General features: G+C 49.2%; 1 protein-coding gene across 1 annotated transcript; it reads left to right on the forward strand.

Annotated features, from left to right (window-relative positions):
- The first annotated feature begins 9,144 nt into the window (after window positions 1–9,144).
- On the forward strand, window positions 9,145–16,389 carry Ntn5 (netrin 5). Its single transcript, XM_038314154.1, has 6 exons — window positions 9,145–9,769; window positions 13,185–13,373; window positions 13,545–13,694; window positions 13,978–14,031; window positions 14,582–14,662; window positions 16,028–16,389. Exons 1-6 carry the CDS (start codon window positions 9,145–9,147, stop codon window positions 16,387–16,389), a joined length of 1,461 nt encoding a protein of 486 aa, XP_038170082.1.
- The last annotated feature ends 3,473 nt before the right edge of the window (window positions 16,390–19,862 follow it).

Here is a 19,862-nt window from a genome sequence, read left to right on the forward strand (position 1 = left end):
AAGAAAAGAAAAAAAAGTAAATGGGTTTTTTTTAAAAAAAAAAACAAAGGCTTTAAAGACACAGAGTACAGATAGTCATAGATTAAAGGTGTAAAGATAATAAAGTAACAGAGTAAAAACAAGCCACGCAAAAATGGGAAATTCACAGAGAGTCTAGATTATGTATATTATTGTGATATTTTTGATTTTTTTTTTTGACCATGAAGGAGCTAAGTACAGAGAGACATTTCATTGTATGGGCTGCTAACCTAAACCAGTTTGTATATTATAAAGGTATTATGACTTCTAAATTTGGGTCTAAGGATATGTTACTTTGGAAAAAAGGTTTTTCTTTTGTTTTCACAGAGGATGAGAACCTCTGGATTCATTTCAGGCTAATGTGGCTTGATAGACCAGGACCCCCAGAGAGGTTGCCATGAACACCCCCAAAATTACTTCACCCAATAAACAGCAGGAAGAAGTTTGGATAAAAGTATGCCCATATTCTCAAATATTGTTTCTTAATGCTTCCTTACATTTAAAGAGGGATATGCTATAGAGATTTTCATTGGTATGGATCTTGGTTTATTGATACAAATTTAAGGTCAATTTTGTTATATGTATATGTATTTTTGTTTTGTTTTGTTTTGTTTTTTGAGACAGGCTTTCTTTGTAGCTTTGGAGCCTGTCCTGGAACTAGCTCTTGTAGACCAGGCTGGCCTCGAACTCACAGAGATCCACCTGCATCTGCCTCCTGAGTACTGAGATTTATGGTGTGCACCACCACCGCCTGGCATATTTCTGATCATGATTAAGGTATTGTGTTTGTCTAGCTCATTTAGAAATATCATGTATAATTAAGAAATATAAGTTAAGATCTGATGGGAATGGCAAAAATCATGAAGCCAGCATGGCTGCTTGACAAAAATTCAGCAAACCTGAGCCACATGATGGCCACCATGACACTTTTGGTTTTATCTCCACCTGTTTCATACTTGGAAGACTTTAAATATTTATACAATTTGGAGCACAGACACTGAGAGGAACATTTAATAAATGGGACCTCCTGAAACTGAAAAGCTTCTGTAAAGCAAAGGACACAGTCAATAAGACAAAATGGCAGCCTACAGAATGGGAAAAGATCTCCACTAATGGGCTGGAGAGATGGCTCAGGGTTTAAGAGCACTGACTGCTCTTCCAGAGGTCCTGAGTTCAATTCCCAGCAGCCACATGGTGGCTCACAGCCATCTGTAATGAGATCTGGCGCCCTCTTCTGGCATGTGGTCATACATGGAAGGAATGCTGTCTACATAATAAATAAATAAATCTTAAAAAAAGAGAGAAACAGAAAACCAGTGTTGAAGGCACAAAGCTAAATAAATATTATTTTAAAAAAAGATCTTCACGGCCGGGCGGTGGTGGCGCACGCCTTTAATCCCAGCACTTGGGAGGCAGAGGCAGGTGGATCTCTGAGTTCAAGGCCAGCCTGGTCTACAAGAGCTAGTTCCAGGACAGGCTCTAGAAACAACAGGGAAACCCTGTCTCGAAAAAACAAAACAAAAAAAAAAATCAAAAAAAAAAAAAAAGATCTTCACTAACCCCACATCAGACAGACAGCTGATCTCCAAAATATACAAAGAACTCAAGAAATTGGACACCAAAAGATCACATAATCCAATAAAAAAATGGAGTACAGACCTAAACAGAGAACTCTCAACAGAGGAATCTAAAATGGCTGAAAGACACTTAAGGAAATGTTCGATATCCTTAGTCATCAGAGAAATGCAAATCAAAACAACTCTGAAATTCCATCTTACACCTGTAAGAATGGCCAAGATCAACTTATGCTGGAGAGGTTGTGGGGAAAAGGGAACACTCCTGCATTGTTGGTGGGAATGCAAGCTTGTACAACCCCTTTGGATATCAGTATGGTGATTTCTCTGAAAATTAGGAAACAACCTTCCTCAAGACCCAGTAATACCACTTCTGGATATATATCCAAAGGGTGCTCAATCATGCCACAAGGACATATGCTCAACTATGTTCATAGCAGCTTTGTTTGTCATAGGCAGAACCTGGAAACAACCTAAATGCCCCTCAACCATAGAATGGATAAGGAAAATGTGGTACATTTACACAGTGGAGTACTACACAGCAGAAAAAAATAAAGACATCTTGAATTTTGCAGGAAAATGAATAGAGCTAGAAAACATTATTTTGAGTGAGGTAATCCAGACACAGAAAGACAATTATCACATGTAGTCACTCATAGGTGGTTTTTAAACATAAAGTAAAGAAAGCCAGCCTACAAACCACAATTCCAGAGAACTTAGACAACAATGTGGACACTAAGAGAGACTTACATAGATCTAATCTACATGGGAAGTAGAAAGTAGAAAAAGACAAGATCTCCTGAGTAAATTGGGAGCATGGGGACCTTGGGGGAGGATTGAAGGGGGAAGGGTAGAGGCAGGGAGGGGAGCAGAGAAAAATGTAGAGCTCAATAAATATCAATAAAAATGTATAAAAAAGAAATATAAGTTAATATATACTCATCTATAATAGTCAAGCTTACAGACATGTTAGATTTTCTAGATGTATAGAGATATATTTCAGTTAGATAGGTATTCTTTAAATCTTTCAGAGACCTTCAGAATATGGCATTTAAAATGTTTTAACAACTTAAGACTTTTCATGACAATGAGGCACATCTGCTCCTGGCAGCACCAAGCTACTTCAAGAGGAAGATGGGTATCAAAGAGGTTCCTTATGGAGTTGGTTAGCCATGTGGGCAAGAAACTGGACATTCAGGACCCGCATTGAAATGACTGATGAACTTGCCTAAAGGTGAAATGGTCCTTCGGGATTCCTGCTTCATGAACGTGTCCACCAGACGTTCTGCAGGACACAGAAGAAAGTGACTGACAAACTACCAATACAGGTGGAGCTGTCTTTGTAATTTCCTGCTTCATGGAAAAGTCTGCTGGATGCTATGGTCCAGTAGGCTGAAGATGGATGCCCCACAGTACAGAAAAACTCTGGGTGACTGTCCAGGCAGCGAGATGTCTCTGTAAATTCTAGAGTTTTGGAAGTTGCTTACAATGTACTTCCTGTTTACTTAGGAAATAGTATAGCCTTCTGGAGTCTTTGATGGAGTTGAAGAATTCATAGTTATAGTTTTCCTTAGTTATGATAAAAGATAAAGTAGATATAAATATTGTAACTGAGGGCTGCAGAGATGGCTCAGTGGTTAAAAACATTGTCTGTTCTTCCAGAGGACCCGGGTTCAATTCCCAGCACCCACATGGCAGCTAACAACTGTCTGTAACTCCAGTTCCAGGGCACCTAACACCTTCACACCAATGCACATAAAATGAATTTAAATAAAAATAAATAAATAAATATTGTAACTGTAATTCTTGTTTGATACCTTTTTTGTTATATGTAATTTTACTATGTTAAAGTTAAAACCTTCCTTTTTATTTAAACAGAAAAGGTGAGATGTGGGAGTCCTCTCTGTGTGCTATGATTACTATTAATGAATAAAGAAACTGCTTTGGATCTATAGCAAGGAAGAACTTAGGTAGGCAGGAAAAGCTAGGCTGAATGCTGGGAGAAAGAATGGCCGAATAAGAGAGAAGCCATGTAGGCCTGCAGGAGACAGATGCTGGAACTTTGCCAGTAAACCACTGCCATGTGGCAATACACAGATTAATAGAAATGGATTAAATTAATCTGTAAGAGTTAGCCAATAAGAAGTTAGAGCTAATAGGTCTAGCAGTTACTTAATTAATACAGTTTCTGTGTGGTTATTTCAGGGCTGGGCACCTGGAATGAACAAGCAGCCTTCCTTCTCCAACAAGAACATGTTTCTGATTTCTTTCCCCTTCTGTGCTATAGTTCTGATAAGCTGATAGAGCAATGACTACTTACTATTTGGGTCATTTATTTTGGTTGTCATCTAGGTATAGACTTTAAGATGTTTCTCATCAGGCTAAAGACATCTCTGAACAATCCATACCTGGCTGTCTGGACAATACAAAAATATACAAACCAAAATCTGTAGTTTTAGCTAGGACTCAAAGGTATGCTGCTGTTTTACAGATACCCCTTACCCGCTTTTTTCTATGATGTGGATTTCAATATGGGCCTGAAAGTTTCAAATGTATTCTTTTCCTTTAAATACATAAATTTTAACTTCTGTTCCTAGTTTAAACTTGTGTCAATAGGTTCCCACTTGGCTGGCAGACACATCTAAGCACCAGTTGCTGACTACAACCTGCTCTGAATGACTGTGAGCCCTGGACTTCCTGAATGCTGATGTGGACCAGTCCAGCTGATGTGAGTGCTCCCTGTCTTTTCAATAGAGTCTGAAAACCAGATTCTTCTGAAGAATGCCCCATTGCCTGAACTGCCTCCTTGAGTTTGGTTAGCCTTTCAGCCTCCTGGGGCCTGATAACAATGCCCCAGTGTCAGTTTGAAGTTGCTAAAGAAAAGAACATGTTGTCCCATGTTCCCTGTCCAAAACAGGCTAAATGCTGAGACAAGGGTACTCCCTGCAATGGGGGACAAAATGGCTACCTTTAGAGCCCACTGACATAGCAGAAAAATAGGCCCAGATTGTCAATTGATAGATTTATTAACTAAAGTAATTGCAATAAGACAAGACACTTGACCTTCTTCATACAGAACCAAAGAGGTATTATAAGGCCCTAAAAAAACTATTTCTACATAGATCACTTAGGATTATAATCTGGCTGTACTCAAAGATCAAAGATACAGGGCTTTAAGAACGGCAATAGATGCAAATGTCACTGCCCTAGAAAATTTGTAGTGAGATCCCAGTACCACTGCCTTGAGTCCCTAAGCAAGCAGGACCCATGACTGGCTCCTGTCACCTGGTTCTTGTGAAAAGGGGGGAATGTGGGGCCCAGGGCAGCCTGACCACACACGGGGGCCCAGGCCATGTGGGGCTCAGGCTGCACAGCTGCCATAGCAGGCAGCACCGGGTTCCAGGAAAAGCCCTAAGCCTGCACCGCACAGGAACAGACCATCCAAAGGAAATTCCTAACGTTCCAACCACTGTAGATGGGAGCCCCTGCCAGCACACACACCCATCGCTTTTCACCAGGACACCCCTAGACAAGTGTCAGCAATCATGGGTCCTGAGCCTTAGAAATCTCTCACCCCTACCTCTGTTACTATAAAAACCCAACCCTAACTGAGCTCGGGGCTCTCCGATCAATCCAATACGTTGCACACATGAAAAGTCCGAGTTTGCAGACTTGTATAAGAATAAAGGCTCGGGGCTGGAGAGATGGCTCAGAGGTTAAGAGCATTGCCTGCTCTTCCAAAGGTCCTGAGTTCAATTCCCAGCAACCACATGGTGGCTCACAACCATCTGTAATGGGGTTTGGTGCCCTCTTCTGGCCTGCAGGCATACACACAGACGGAATATTGTATACATAATAAATAAATAAATATTAAAAAAAAGAATAAAGGCTCTTTGCTTTTACACACAGGACTCGGTCTCCTAGTTGGTTTTGGAGGACTCCGTGATCTGGGTATAACATTAACTTGACCATATTTGAAGGTGCGAACATTCTTGGCGTTTAACTTGGGTCCCCAGCAAGGTCAGCCAGCTTGGACCACAAGACACGCACAGCATACACAGCAAGTGTGCTAGAAACACCTTCAGTGATTTACACGCCACAAGGCAGATCTACTTGAGGCCCCCTCACACACACAATTTTTTATTTATCCCAACCATTTTCTTTCACATCTCCTGGTTCTCTGCCCAATTCAAAGTGGAGCTCCCAGCCCGGCCACAGGACCAGGAGCAGAGCACGGACAGAGAACCTGGGTCAGGAGAGGCCACAGGGTTCCAGAGAGGGTGCAGCTCTGGGGACGGTGACGAGGCCTCAGAAGCACTTCCTGGGAAATGCGTCTGCTTTGGGAAGGGCTCTGCTGCTGCCATCTTGAGGCAAGGCCTGGCCTTCATTTTGCTATCTCAAGAGTGCCCTCTTGAGGCTGTTCCGCCCCAAGACCTAGAAAACACACCTGGCAGAATGAGTAGGGCCGACCGCCCCAGCTCTTTACTAAGGCCTGTGACAGAGAACCTCCACCAGAGTCACTGTAGTGGGCACAAAAGCCTGAGCTCCCCTGAAGCCAGGCCCTGTGAGGCTTAAGGTTCCTATATTTGGGGAGCCCCTGTATCACCTCTGAATTGGGGACCAGCCACTTCTTGGGTAGGAGTGGCTCTCCCTCTTGTGCTTCTAACTGCTCCTTTTCTCATTCATGCCACAGGGATGTCTTCTGGGTGACAATCACCTTGCCAGCTCAGGCTACCCAGAACAAAGTAAGGAAAAACGGTTCCTTTGGGGACAACTTAGGGACTCACCATGGTAGTCAGGGAGGATCCTACAGCAGACTCTAACTTTCTTTGAATGTCCTGACAGACAGGATAAGGCTCTCTTCTCCTGGCCATCCCTCTGAAGTCCCAGCTCCTGTTCCCACTCAGCAAACCGTATCTAATTGTCTACAGAACAGACTAGCTTCCTGTCTTTCTGTCTGGTAGGTGACTTCACAGGGCGATGGCTGGGCAGACCTGGGAGAACTGGCTGGATCTATCAGTGCCATGTGTCACCCTATCCTCATGGTTCTTGCTGGGGATATGGTTCTCTGATGTGGGATTTGTTGGCCTTTCTCTTATAGTTTTTACATCCTGCTTTCATGGGTCTTGTAGCTCTTATTTGTCCCTGTCCTCGCTCCTCCAAGACTTCAGCCTCAAAGGTCATCTCTCGCTCCCTGCGTCTTGTCCTGGGTCAGCTCTACACAACGGCAAACAGTGGCTGTGATGGGATGGGAGCTCTCGGAGAAACTGCACACACCTGGGCATTGCCCAGAGGGAAGCCATGATACCCAGAACACGACTGTGTGAGCATGTCAGGCTGGACACCTGGGGTCATGAACATCGGCTGCTGGACTATTCCACTTTAGCTGTCCTCTCTTCCTCCCCAGTTCTACCAGGCTGGAGACCCATTTTCACTACCCTCCTTGCAGACAGCACTGGCCTCTGCTTCCTCTTCAGTTGGCCTGACCGTAACACTAGCTAACCCACACGTGGCAGGAAGATGCAGGACTGGCACTGGCTGGGATTTAGCCAGAAGCAGGGGGCTGGCAAGCTAAACTCCTGAGGTAAGAGGGGCTAGGGCAAGTGGGAACAGGCCAGGATCCCAACCTCAGGACCCCACCGACAGCTGTCCTCCTACCTGCCTGGATCCTTCTAAGCAAGTGTGTCCAGGGCCACCAGGCTGCAAGCCTGATGAGGGCGACAATGCTCCTGTCCCACGCAGTCCCGGGTGGTGTGGCTGGCAGGGGTCCCTGTGGGGAAAGCGTGGCTGCTGTTGGCCAGAGTTTGGGGCGGGCAGTGGTGTTGGATTCTGCGGGCTCTGCTGTGAGCTCCCGCCCAGAACCCCCACTAGCCTGGCCTGAGAACAGCCACGCTCATTCTTCCCAAGAGCCCACCGCAGCGCCGCTCCTACAGAAGAGTGTGGGGACAGCTGACTGCAGGACACTCTTCTCTTCTTCAGGCAGGTTTGACCAATGGCTGGGCCCTAGTAGCCGGGTAGGAGATGTATGCCTAAGTGGGGAAGGCAGGCAGGGTTTCTTATAGATCCCATCAGTCCAGCAAGGCTGACTATAGGCCCGGATGGGCTGGGGCTAGATTCTGTCTGCCTCCCAAGAATATAAGAGAACTCGCAGCCTGATACTTTACAGTGTTAGGAACCAGAAGGTGGAACTCTGAAATTACCCAGCAAAAAAACGTGCTTACATGAGGGGCTAGGGCTTAGGGAAGCTGGCAAATTCTACACTAAGGCTCCAGAATACTGGGGCAGGGATTAGGCCTATGATATGGGCAGGGGAAGCATCCTGTTTGGTAAATGGCAGTGTGGCACAAGCCTGTGTAGCTCTCAGCCCAGGTACAGATTCAGAGGTAAGGGTTTATGCATGGGGTCAGAGAAGTCCCCAGGTCTTCAATTCTCAGTAGGGAAAGTGGAAGGCCTTAGTCCTAACACTTCCTGGACTCTGGATTTCCGGTTTCCAAGTGCCCTGACATCCGGCACACACCTTATGCTACTTCCTGCTTTTTGTCTTTCCTCCCATATTTAGACCCCAACATCAGCTCCCCATCTGCTTTGAGGGCCTGAGCATTGTGGGAAATGTGGGGATTTGGATCTGTGCCTGAGATTCAGGGTAGCAGGTGGGATCCCTGCCCAGAAAGGCCCTAAAAATCTAACTGCAGGGTTCTAACCCTGAGTTCTAACGGAAATTCAGGCTTCTGCTCTCTAGCTCCCAGGTAGTGTTGGTTTCCAGCCCCCGTACTCCATCCTTCCCTCAGCTCTGTTCTCTGGTTGGACACCTGGGTGGGAAAGGGTTAAGGGTAGAAGGCTGGGGTAGACAGCAGAGAGGCCAGGGCTGTTTGGCAATAATTCCTCTCCATGCACAGCGTGTGGAGAACAAAGTTAGAACCCCATGTGGGAAAAGCTTCCACTCTGATCTACGTCGGCCGAGGCCTTGGCCTCTGCTTCTGATTTCCCTTGGGCACCACCCGCTGGCTCTCCCTTCCCTCTTAGGCTCCTTACTGTACTCGGGCTTTCCCGAGTGTCTCTGAGCCAACCTGCTCTTCCCTCTCAGCCCCAGGTCCTCCTAGTTTCATGCCATCCAACTACCCATTCTGGTGTCTGTCCTCTGTTCTACGGTCTGGCTTTCCCCAAGGTCAGTGTCTCTTTCTTCCCCCAGCCATGCCCTCCATCTCTTCCTTGACACACCTTTCTAGGTTTTCACATCTGTTGGCACCGCTGCTTCATCTACCCCTCACCCTCTCCCAGCGCCTCTACCCCCTTGACACTGATGGATAACTTTGGGGTGTTAAGCTCTGGATTAGTTCAGGCAAAATTCTTGATTTTGCTTGCGTTCTTTTCCCTCTGGGTTATATAAACAGTAATTCTCCCCAGATGGAACTATTTTCCTCGCTTCAAGGCAGTTGGGGAGGGGGCTCAGGCAGGGCGGGAAGGGACGCAGGCCCACAGGGATCCTCAGCAGGGTGGAGCTGACTGAGGCCCCATCTACCACCTCTGTCTACAGGTGCCGTTTCCTGTGGCCATGCCCATTGCCTTTGTCCTCTGGCTTCTCCTTAGCCAGGCCACCTCAGATCCATGCTATGATCCAGGAGGGCGCCCTCGCTTTTGCCTCCCTCCAGTGACCAGGCTGGCTGGCAGGGTAGCAGCGCCCTGCCCTCAGACCTGTGCTCTCCCTGCAGTCAGTCCTGGCTCTCCCTGCAACGGCAGTCTGACCCTGGACCTGGATGGCCCCTTCCTCTTGACATCTGTCACCCTGCGATTCTGCACCCCGGGGCCTCCTGCCCTGGTTCTTTCTGCTGCCTGGGCCCCTGGAGGACCTTGGAGGCCACTATGGCGCAGGCCTGCCTGGCCTGGAGTTCTGGGGGGGCCCGAGAGGGTAACCTTTCGCTCTCCACCAGGCCCCAAGGCCAAGATAGTGGTCAGCCACCTCCGTGTGGAGTTTGGGGGCCAGGCCGGGCTGGTGACCACTGGGGTAAGAGGCCGCTGCCAGTGCCATGGCCATGCAGCCCGCTGTGCTGCCCAGGCCCAGCCCCCACGCTGCCGCTGCCGCCACCACACTACTGGCCCAGGATGTGAGAGCTGTCGTCCATCCCATCGAGACTGGCCCTGGCGGCCTGCCACACCCCAGCACCCTCATGCGTGCTTGCGTAAGTCGTGGGTACTGTCCCCAACCCTTCCACTACTTGGCCCCCTGGGACAACTTGCAACTGGCCCCTGTCCCAAAGCATGCAGAGTGCTCTCCCCTCAGAATTGCTTCGCTTTGCTCAGCCTCACACTGTGTGGTGACCTGGTTCCCTTTCCTTATTGGCCAAGCATGTCAGATACATAATCCACACACACACACACACAAACACACCTACCCACCCCCCACACAAACACACACACACACACACACACACACACACGAACCCCTCTGTCAGGGGCTCCACAAGCAGCCACCTGACACCAGAGGCAGTACTGAGCAGAACATATCCCAGGGCTTGGTGTGGCACTGGGTTCAGGCAAGGGTCCAAGCACATACATTTCCTGACTCCTAGGAGACACGACACAGAAATATTTAATTATAAAACATTATAATGGACCACCAACTGCCAGCCCACTGTCTGCATGGAGAGACTGTGTTCTCAATTAACTTACACAAGGTCACACAGGTACCAGGTATGACCGTGGATCCCCTCCTGCTCAGCTCCCAAGGGTGCTATCATACCAGGTGCCCCTGGACGCGATCAGGAGCAGCTCCAGCAGATGGCCTTGGCACACAGCTGTGTGGCCCCAGGCAAGGGAGCTGACTCACTGTCCCTGTTTTCTTATCCTATGAGTGGGGCCAGAGACTACAGTATCCTGAAGGCTGCAAAGAAGCAGGAAGCCCGGTGCACAAAGTGAGCACAGCCTCATCCCTCCCTCGGGAGCACCTGCTGCCTGGGACACCACTCCCAGGCAGAAAGGAGAGTTGAGATGACTGAGGGACTTGTCCTAGACTCTGTCACCCCCTCTTCCTCCAGCCACACTGTCCGCTCTGTTTCTACCTGTCTGCGACCTCAGCCTTGTGGGTGATCAATGCACTGGCAGACTGGCAGACAGGTGCAGACAGACAGACATTCCTCAGTCTTTCAGGGAGGCCATGTCCCAGCCTTCTGCCCTCCACCACCCCCAGAAACAGCAGGAGAGACTCACGTGTCCTGAGGCTGGGGCAGGCTCCATCCTGGGCTTGGATAGGGCCTGGTTGCTAAGGAGGCTGTCTTCCCGAGTATGATCACAGTTACCCAAGTTAAGAGAAGTGCAGCCCTGGGGACCTGGATAAAAGGCAGTGATACACTCCTGTGGCTCTACAGATGAGGCAGCTTGACTGTCCACTACCTGTCATGTTGTTTTCGGGGGAGTGAGGCAAAGCTATCACTCCGGATCAGAAAGGAGCTAAAGTCTGCCTCTACAGAGGTCCTGGAACAGCAGGCCATGTAGAACCATCTAAACCCTCGGGGAGGGCAGACAGCCTCACTAGACAGGGAGCAACAGGGGTGGGGGAGGGAGTGTCACTCTCAAGGACATACAGCCGTCTCTACCCTTACTACATCGCCCCTCTGCTCTGCCCCAGGGGAGCTGCCAGCCCAGGCTCTCGGCCTCGAAATCCAGGTCCTGCCATAGAGTTCCCGGGTACACTGATTTAACATCTCTGAAGTTCCTGCTAACATACAGATCCCTGGGCCTGGGGATGCTGACTCAATTATTCTTTGATTTATGTGGGTGGGTTTTTTTGTTGTTTCATTTTTTTTAAAGACATGTATTTATTGTGTATACTGTGTTCTATCTGCATGTATGCCTGCAGGCCAGAAGAAGGCATCAGATCTCATCATAGATAGTTTTGAGCATCCATGTACTGGGAATTGAACTCAGGACCTCTAAAAAGCAGCCAGTGCCCTTAACCTCTGAGCCATCACTTCAGCCCACCTCCCCCCATTCTTGACAGTGCCTCACTATGTAGCTTCAGCTGCCTGGAACGCAATATTTAGAGCAGGCTGGCTTCGAACCCATAGGACCCACCTGCCTTTGCTTCCTGAGTACTGGGATTAAAGGTGTGCCCACCATGCCCAGCAATTTATGTGATTAAGAACTAGCTAGGCAGCCAGACAGTAGTAGTGTACGCCTTTAATCCATGCACTCGGGAGGCAAAGGCTGGCTGATCTCTATGAATTTGAGGCCAGCCTGGTCTACAGAGTGAGTTTCTAGACTGCCAGGGCATTACAGAGAAACCCTGTCTCAAAAAACTCAAAGCACCAGCCAGGCATGGCAAAACTCTATTATGTACCAGTACTCAGGAGATGGAAGCAGTAAAATTATAAGTTCTAGGCCAGTCTGGTCTTCATGAGGCCCTGTTTCTCCTGCAACTAACCAAACAAATTATGAAAACTCTCCTAGTGTTTCTGATCAGCAGTAGGGTATGTAAGATATGAAGGTCCTTGCGCTGACAGATAAGCACCAGAGAACCAGGAATGTTAAACACACAGTCGTCCCTTCAAAGGGAGGGATGTATGACCTGTTATACATGTTATAACCCAGAAGCTGGAAGCAGCCCTGGTTAATATCCTGGTGACCTGTGCACTATCTGTGTGGCTGAGACCACACCAGATCCCGCCAGACCCGCGTTTACTGTTTTCAGTCTGCAGAACCCATCTCTATAAAAGATGTCACTTGTACTTTACCGAGAGTTTCAAGGCAGTCATGTCTTAAACTTTGTTGTGCACACAGGATTGAGTTCATTATCACCAAGAAATGTCACCAAATTGTCCCGTGCTTAACTATGCCTAAAATAAACTCCTCAGGGTCAGACTCTCAAAGCTTTAGCCAGCACCAGTACTGAGTCATATTGCACTGAACTATCTTCTTGCTTCCCGTGGGCCGTTACTCTGCTGGCTGTGGTGGCTGCAGAGCAGTGGGGTTTGATAGTTACTGCCTTCATGAATCTGAAAAATGCTCCCAGGAAAACACACGTGTTCAACAAATCTGTGGGCTTTGTGGAAGCCTTAGGACACAAGCCCAGACACTGCTTCTGGCTCCTTCCTTGTGCTACCTCCAGCAGGTGACTTCAGCGCTGTGCTTCATATCCCAACCTATGAAACTGGATGGTGGTGTCCAGGATGGTGCACACTCGGTAAACAGTGCCTAACGTATGGCAGCACCACAGGCTTAGCGCACACTCTATGCTGGGTTCTAGTTGAGCATGCTTATCTTAATCTCCTTGGATGTAAACACAGCAAATGTCATCCTGCAGGCAATGGGGCTGAGCTACAGGATAGAGTAGTCCCCTTCATGCAGAGGCAGGGGTTCCCCCAACCTAGCCCATTCTTTCAGCACTATGACCTCTCAGGAGGGTCACAGGCTAACTAGTCCAATGCCACAGCTCAGCATGTGAATTAAGACATCCTGGGAATGAGCCGAAGGCAGTTTCTAAAACCACAGAACTACCTTCTTACCAAGAACAGGATGGTAGAGAGAAAGCTGGGGATGGGAGGTAGACCTGGCCCTAATGTGCCTGTATGACAGTTTCTGACATCATCTTATCCCCAGCCTGCTCCTGCAACCAGCATGCCCGACGCTGCCGATTCAACTCCGAGCTATTCAGGTTGTCAGGTGGCCGTAGTGGGGGTGTGTGTGAGCGGTGCCGCCACCACACAGCTGGGCGGCACTGTCACTACTGCCAGCCAGGGTTCTGGAGGGACCCAAGCCAGCCCATCACTAGTCACAAGGCATGCAGGGGTGAGTGTGGCCTGAAGCCAAGCCAAAGGGGAAAGGACACCGCTAGGATTCTGTATTGGCAGACACAGAGATGGGTGTGAGGGAGGAGGCTGGATGTTCAGGTCTGGGGGATGGTTCACAGGCTGTAGAAAGCCTACTGGTCCCAAATAGCTCCTTCCCTTTGTTATGAAGCCTGCCAGTGCCACCCAATTGGAGCAACGGGAGGGATGTGCAACCAGACCAGTGGCCAGTGCTCTTGCAAGTTAGGGGTCACAGGCCTGACATGCAGTCACTGTGGTCCAGGTTACCAGCAGAGTCGCTCACCCAGGATGCCCTGCCAACGTAAGTCCCACAGCACTTGACTCCGTAAACCCCGAGCTGGGACAACTGTACTGTGGCTTTTGCTTTTGGGTGTCAGTGGATGAACTCTGATTCTTCAGAGAATCTGGGTCTGAAACTAAATTACAGACTCTTCAACCTTGGGAAAAAGGCTAAGGTTTTGGGCTCCTTGTTCTTACGAGGGAAGGGATGGGTAAAGGATGGGTGCACCTTTGGGAGTTGGCTTGCCTGGATCCCTCACAGTGATTCCTAGAGATTAAACTGAATTTCCCCTCTGCTCTGACAGGAATTCTGGAGGCAACAACTGCCCTTGCTACTACCCCTATTGCATCTCGGTCTGGTAAGAGGCTGGCATAGACACTGCGGGCAGCAAAGGGGATCTGGGAAGGGCTTCCTGGGGCTGGAAGGGACCCAGCCCTCCTTTTAATATTTATTTATTTATTTACTTATTTTTATTATTTTTTTTTTCACTTGGTTTTTCGAGACAGGGTTTCTCTGTGAAACAGTCCTGGCTGTTCTGGAACTTGCTTTGTAGACCAGGTTGGCCTTGAACTCACAGAGATTTGCCCGTCTCTGCCTCCCAAGTGCTGGGATTAAAGGTGTGCACCATCACTGCCCAGCGGTGTATTTTTGTGGGTTTTTATTTTTGAGATAGGCTTTCTCTGGGTAGCCCTGGTAGAACTTGGTCTGTAGACCAGGTTAACCTCAAACTCACAGAGTGGCCTATCTTTGCCTCCTGAGTGCTAGGATTAAAGGTGTGTGCCACCATGCCTGGCCTCCAGCCCTTACTGAGGTGTAGACAGTTCAACTGCCTGTGGAAATGGGGTGGGGAGATGGGTTGTGCTCCAGGCCGCCATGGAGCGCACTGCAGAGAGCTTGACCTTCTCCAGACCCACAGTGTCAAAACTACTGCAATGTTTCGGACACCAGCGTGCACATGAGCCTTCAGAGATACTGCAAGCAGGATTACAGTAAGTGATGAAGGAAAAGGGGCTGCTTTCTCCCCACCCTGCCATTTTCTTATTTTAAATGGGAAAGAATGTTAGAGCCCAAAGGACTCTTCCTTGCCAGGATGTACTGGAACAGAAGACAATGGTGGGGGACAGTGGGGAGGAACCCCTACCTTCCGTGTGTTCTCCTGTCGCCCGCCTGGCATCTGGAATGCTGCAGAAAGAGGGGCCTAGATGAATAGAGGGCCCTTGTTCTGCCTATCCTCCTGACATGAGCCCGTGTCTCCTCCCACGAGGGCACACCAGTCCCCAGTCCTGAGGCCCGTGAACTCAGCTCTCATACAGGAGTCAGGGCTAGCTAAGAGATACAAACCAAGCCCAGCCACTTCCTTCTGTACTGGACCATGGCCCCTTTGCTCTCAGGATCATCAACCGACTTCCCTGTCACAAGTCTTTGAGGTGGAACTTCTTCCCCCCCTTCTCAGGGGCACTGACCTGGCCTGTTGGTCAGAGACTTTAACCTAATCGCAGGCCTTGGCACTCGGTTCATCCTTTGGACCCCCAGTTCACCCCAGATCCATCTCTCCCGAGGCCTCCACTCCCGGGAGAACTTCTCAGCGTTCCACCAATACTCTGAGTTTAGCTAAGCACAGCAGTGCAGGCTCAAACTCACCAGTTCCCAGGAGGCTGGGGCAGAAGTGCAGTGAGTCCTGGATTAGTTTAGGTTACAGAGTAAGTCCTAGCCCAGAGTCAACACTTCACTGTGACCTTGTTGCCGGGACAGGGGAATCCTGAGGCTACTAGTAACATGGTCCCAAAAGCTCTAGCCAGAATTATCAGAAGCTCTCAGCAAACTCTCGGTGCCTGACCCGCAGCATCGTCCTGAACCTCCACCTCCCTCATCTTTCTCAACCACAACCCGACTTCACAGGGCCCTTACGACCCTGATCGTGGACTTCCCCTCCCGCTCACATACGCCACGGCCCCCACCATCCTAGACCACCTCACGCGCCTTCCCAGCTTTGATCCTGGCCTCTACTTCATATATTGAGTGGTTCTCAACCTTCCTAACGCTGCGACTCTTTAATATAGTTCCTCATGCTGTGGTGATCCCCCCAACCATAAAATTATTTTGGTTGCTGCTTCCTGTAACTTTGCTACTGTTATGGATCACAATATAAAAACCTGTGCTTTCCGATGGTCTTAGACACTCCTGAGAAAGGGTTCCACCCTAAAGGGGTCGAGACTCCACAGACTGAGAACGGCTAATCTCGACCCTGCCTGCTCCTTCCTACCGCCATTTAGTAGGGTCTTCTCCACCAGGCCTGACCTCACTCCTCAGGGACAGCCTCCCTCCCGCTTGTCTGACATGGTGTCTTCCCGCAGTTCTGCACGCACAGGTTTCAGCGTCGGAGGCGGTGGGTCCTGAGTGGTGGCGCCTGGCCATGCACGTGCTGGCTGTGTACAAGCAGCGCACATGGCCCGTGCGCCGCGGTGGCCAGGAGGCCTGGGTGCCCGGCGCTGACCTGGCCTGCGGCTGCCTGCGCCTACGTCCGGGGGTCGACTACCTGCTGCTGGGCAGTGCTGCGGCCAGCCCCGACCCTGCACGCCTCGTCCTGGACCGCCACGGCCTCGCGCTACCCTGGAGGCCACACTGGGCCCGGCTGCTGCGACGCCTACAGCAGAAGGAGCGCGGTGGCGCCTGCCGCAGCCTGCGGCCTCCCACACCCAGCCGGCCCAGCCGCTAAGCTGAGCCTGAGGGCCCCAGGAGCCATTCTGGGTGGGAGTCAGCAGAGCCTCGACCTCGACGGGAGCGCTTCGCTGTGGAGCCAATCAGAAGCTGCGGCGCTCGTGGCGTCATTCCGCACGACTTTTAGCCAAAGGCTTGAAGCCGCATGCAGGCCTTAGGGGCCCAAAGTTGTCACGGAACAGCCTCATGTCCGGTGGAATTGTGTGTACAGACCCCTGATCCATGTTGGGAGAGTCTTTAGGAGGCGAATAAAGAAGGCCTTGAGTAAATCTGCCCAGCGGAAGTTCTAAATAAGTTATCTGAGAGAAAGGGGCCAACGCTGTTGGGAAGGACTCCAATAGAGACCCTGAGTGCTAGTTAGATTCGTGTCGCTTGATGAAAAAGACAGTAGGTTAGGTGTGGCTGGGAACAGCAAGACATTTGACAAAGGTACCCAGTAGTCTCATATATCTAGAAAGTTTGGCGTTCATATACTTTAGTATTCTGATAGGTATTAAGATAGTCTCTGCAGGGGGTTGGAGAGATAGCTCAGTGGTTAAGAGTACTGCCTGCTCTTCCAGATGGACCTGCGTTCAATTCCCAGCACCCACATGTCTGAAGATCCAGTTGTAGGGGATCTGACACCTTCACACCAATGCAAATAAAATAAAGTTAAATAAACCATAAAAAATAAAAAAAGATAGTCTCCGCAGGGCTAGAGAGATGGCTCAAAGGTTAAGAGCACTGGCTGCTCTTCCAAAGGTCCTGAGTTCAATTCCCAGCAACCACATGGTGGCTCACAACCATCCAAGATGAGAACTGGTGCCCTCTTCTGGCCTACAGGCATATAGAACACTGTATACACAATACACAAATCTTTAAAAAAAAAAGTCTCTGTAGAAGAAGGAAACTTGAATATCACCTGGTCTTGAAATATGGTGTAGAGCCATGGGGTACACATCTCAGCCTCAGCAGATGGAGGATCAGGAGCCCAAGGATTTAGCTAACAAGTGCTATTTTGCAGATAAAACCGATTTATCTACATGAAGGGTTTGGACCCGGCCTGGCCCAGAGCAAGCACCAAATGAGTTTCCTGTTGTTATTTGAAAACCCAGAGGCCTCCCTGGCCTGCGAGTACTTTGATGGGCCGCAGGAGCCTTGCTGGGGTCCCAAAGCAGTGGAAAGCAGGGGGAGAGAGTCAAGGAAGTTCACAGGGGCTGTGGGAACCCTCGGAGCTACTGGGCGCTGGCTGTCCCGCCTCCCACCCAGAGCCTGGATGAAAGTGTGGTGCAGAGGGAGCCTTACGTGTTTCTTGTGACTCAAACTTTGTTTCTAGCAGCCGAAGCAAATTGGCGTGAAATCCACATCTGTGCCACTTGCCGACCAGACCCTTCCCATCCCTCTCTCAAGGCGCCAGCCCTGCCTGTCTGTGCACAATAATGGAGGTGGCACAGGTGGCCGCCAGACCTCAAAGGAGGCCCCTGTCCACCTCAAAACATAGCCAACTGACTTCACTGCGGTGGGAGGGGGCGGCTCTCCTGAGCCTGTATTTGTTCTGTGAGGACCTAGCCTAGAAGGGTGGGGGGGGGGGGTTGGAAAGATTCAGTAACTGGGGCTGGGCCTGTAGCTCAACTCATAGAGTGCTTGCCTAGCATGCATGGGTCCCTGGATTTGGTCCCCTTTACTACCCCCCTGAAAATCAGGAGTGGTGGTAAAAGTCTACCATCACAGCACTGGAGAGCTACAGAAGAAAGATGAGAGGTTCATTCTCAGCCACAGAGTGAGCTAGAGGTCAGTCTGGGCTACATGAGACCCTCTGTCCAAAACAACAGCAAAACTCCAGCAACTAAAGGCAGAAGAGAGATTCCAAGCCAGGTATGGTGCATACCTGTAATCTCAGTGCTTGGAAAACTGGGGCTGGAGGAGCTGGAGTTGGGATTTGAGGCTAACCTGGGCTATACAGTGAGACTTTGCCTCAAAAACCTATTTTTCACAGTAAACTATATGGCTTAAGAAAACAGGTATTAGCCGGGTAGTGGTTCACACCTTTAATCCCAACACTTCGGAGGTAGAGGCAGTGGATCTCTGAGTTTGAGGCCAGCCTGGTCTACAGAGTGAGTTCCAGGACAGCCAGGGCTACACAGAGAAACCCTGTCTCAAAAAGAAAGAAAGAAAGAAAGAAAGAAAGGAAGGAAGGAAGGAAGGAAGGAAGGAAGGAAAGAAAAGAAGAAAGAAAGCAGGCATTGTGTAGAGTGATGGGGGCAGGCTGATCTCTGAGAGTTCAAGGTGAGTCTGGTCTACAAAGCGAGTTACAGGACAGCCAAGGCTATTACCCAGTGAAACCCTGTCTTGAAAAACCAAAAAACAATGACAATGACAAAAACAGGTATTTGTAGTCCCACATTCTAGAGTTAATTTTTTGTTTTGTTGTTTTTTGGTTTTGGTTTTGTTTTTCAAGACAGGGTTTCTCTGTGTAGCCCTGACTGCCTTGGAACTCACTCTGTAGGCCAGGCTGGCCTCGAACTCACAGATCTGCCTGTCTTGGCAGTAAAGGGCACTTGTCCTTTGATGAAGGTCTATCATAATAATGAAGGGGATGATATCTCAAATAATACTCAGGTGGTGAAGGATTGCCATCCCAGTCACACAGAACATTGAGGCAGGAGGCTGGAAAGTTCAAGATCTCTCTGAACTAGAATGAGTTCAAGGCCTGACTGAACTACTTACTAAGAAACTGTATCAAAAGAAGAAGCTACAGGGCTGAAGAGATGGCTCAGTGGTTAAGAGCATTGCCTGCTCTTCCAAAGATCCTGAGTTCAATTCCCAGCAACCACATGGTGGCTCACAACCATCTGTAATGAGGTCTGGTGCCTTCTTCTGGCCTGCAGACATACACACAGACAGAATATTATATATATATATATATATATATATATATAATAAATATTTTTTTTAAAAAAAGGAGAATCTACAAAAGGACTGGAGATGGACCTTATCTGCAGAACGCTAGTCTAAAATCCCCTAGTTAGTAGAGCACCTGCCGAAAATTCCTGCAGCAAGGGGCTGGGGGCATGACTCAGCTATAGGGTGCTTGCGTACCTATATAAAGCCTGGGGTTCAGTCCTCAATAATGGGGTAAACAAACAAACAATTCTTTAATCACACAAGCTAAGACCCCTTTGTCAAATAAGGCCTTCTAGGTTCCAGGGCTTGTGGCGTTTTAGCAGCAGAGTGAATGCTAGTCAGTCTGCTGCAGCGGGTGTCACCCTTGCTGGCTCCTCATTCCACCTGTGGAATAGGGCAGATGCTGACCCCACATTATGGGCATCTTCAGGGCTGAGAGAAAGACACAGCTGGGCCTTTCTGCCAGTGTCCCTGCTTCTGGTATGTTTGTTCTGTTTGCTCCCCATGCCCTGGTCTACATTTTTCCTTTGTTTTTTGAGACCTGGCCCAGGTGGTCTCCATGAACTTTTCCAACTCACCATGTCTCCC

Source organism: Arvicola amphibius, chromosome 12 (assembly GCF_903992535.2).
Source record: "Arvicola amphibius chromosome 12, mArvAmp1.2, whole genome shotgun sequence".
Taxonomy (NCBI): Eukaryota; Metazoa; Chordata; class Mammalia; order Rodentia; family Cricetidae; genus Arvicola; species Arvicola amphibius.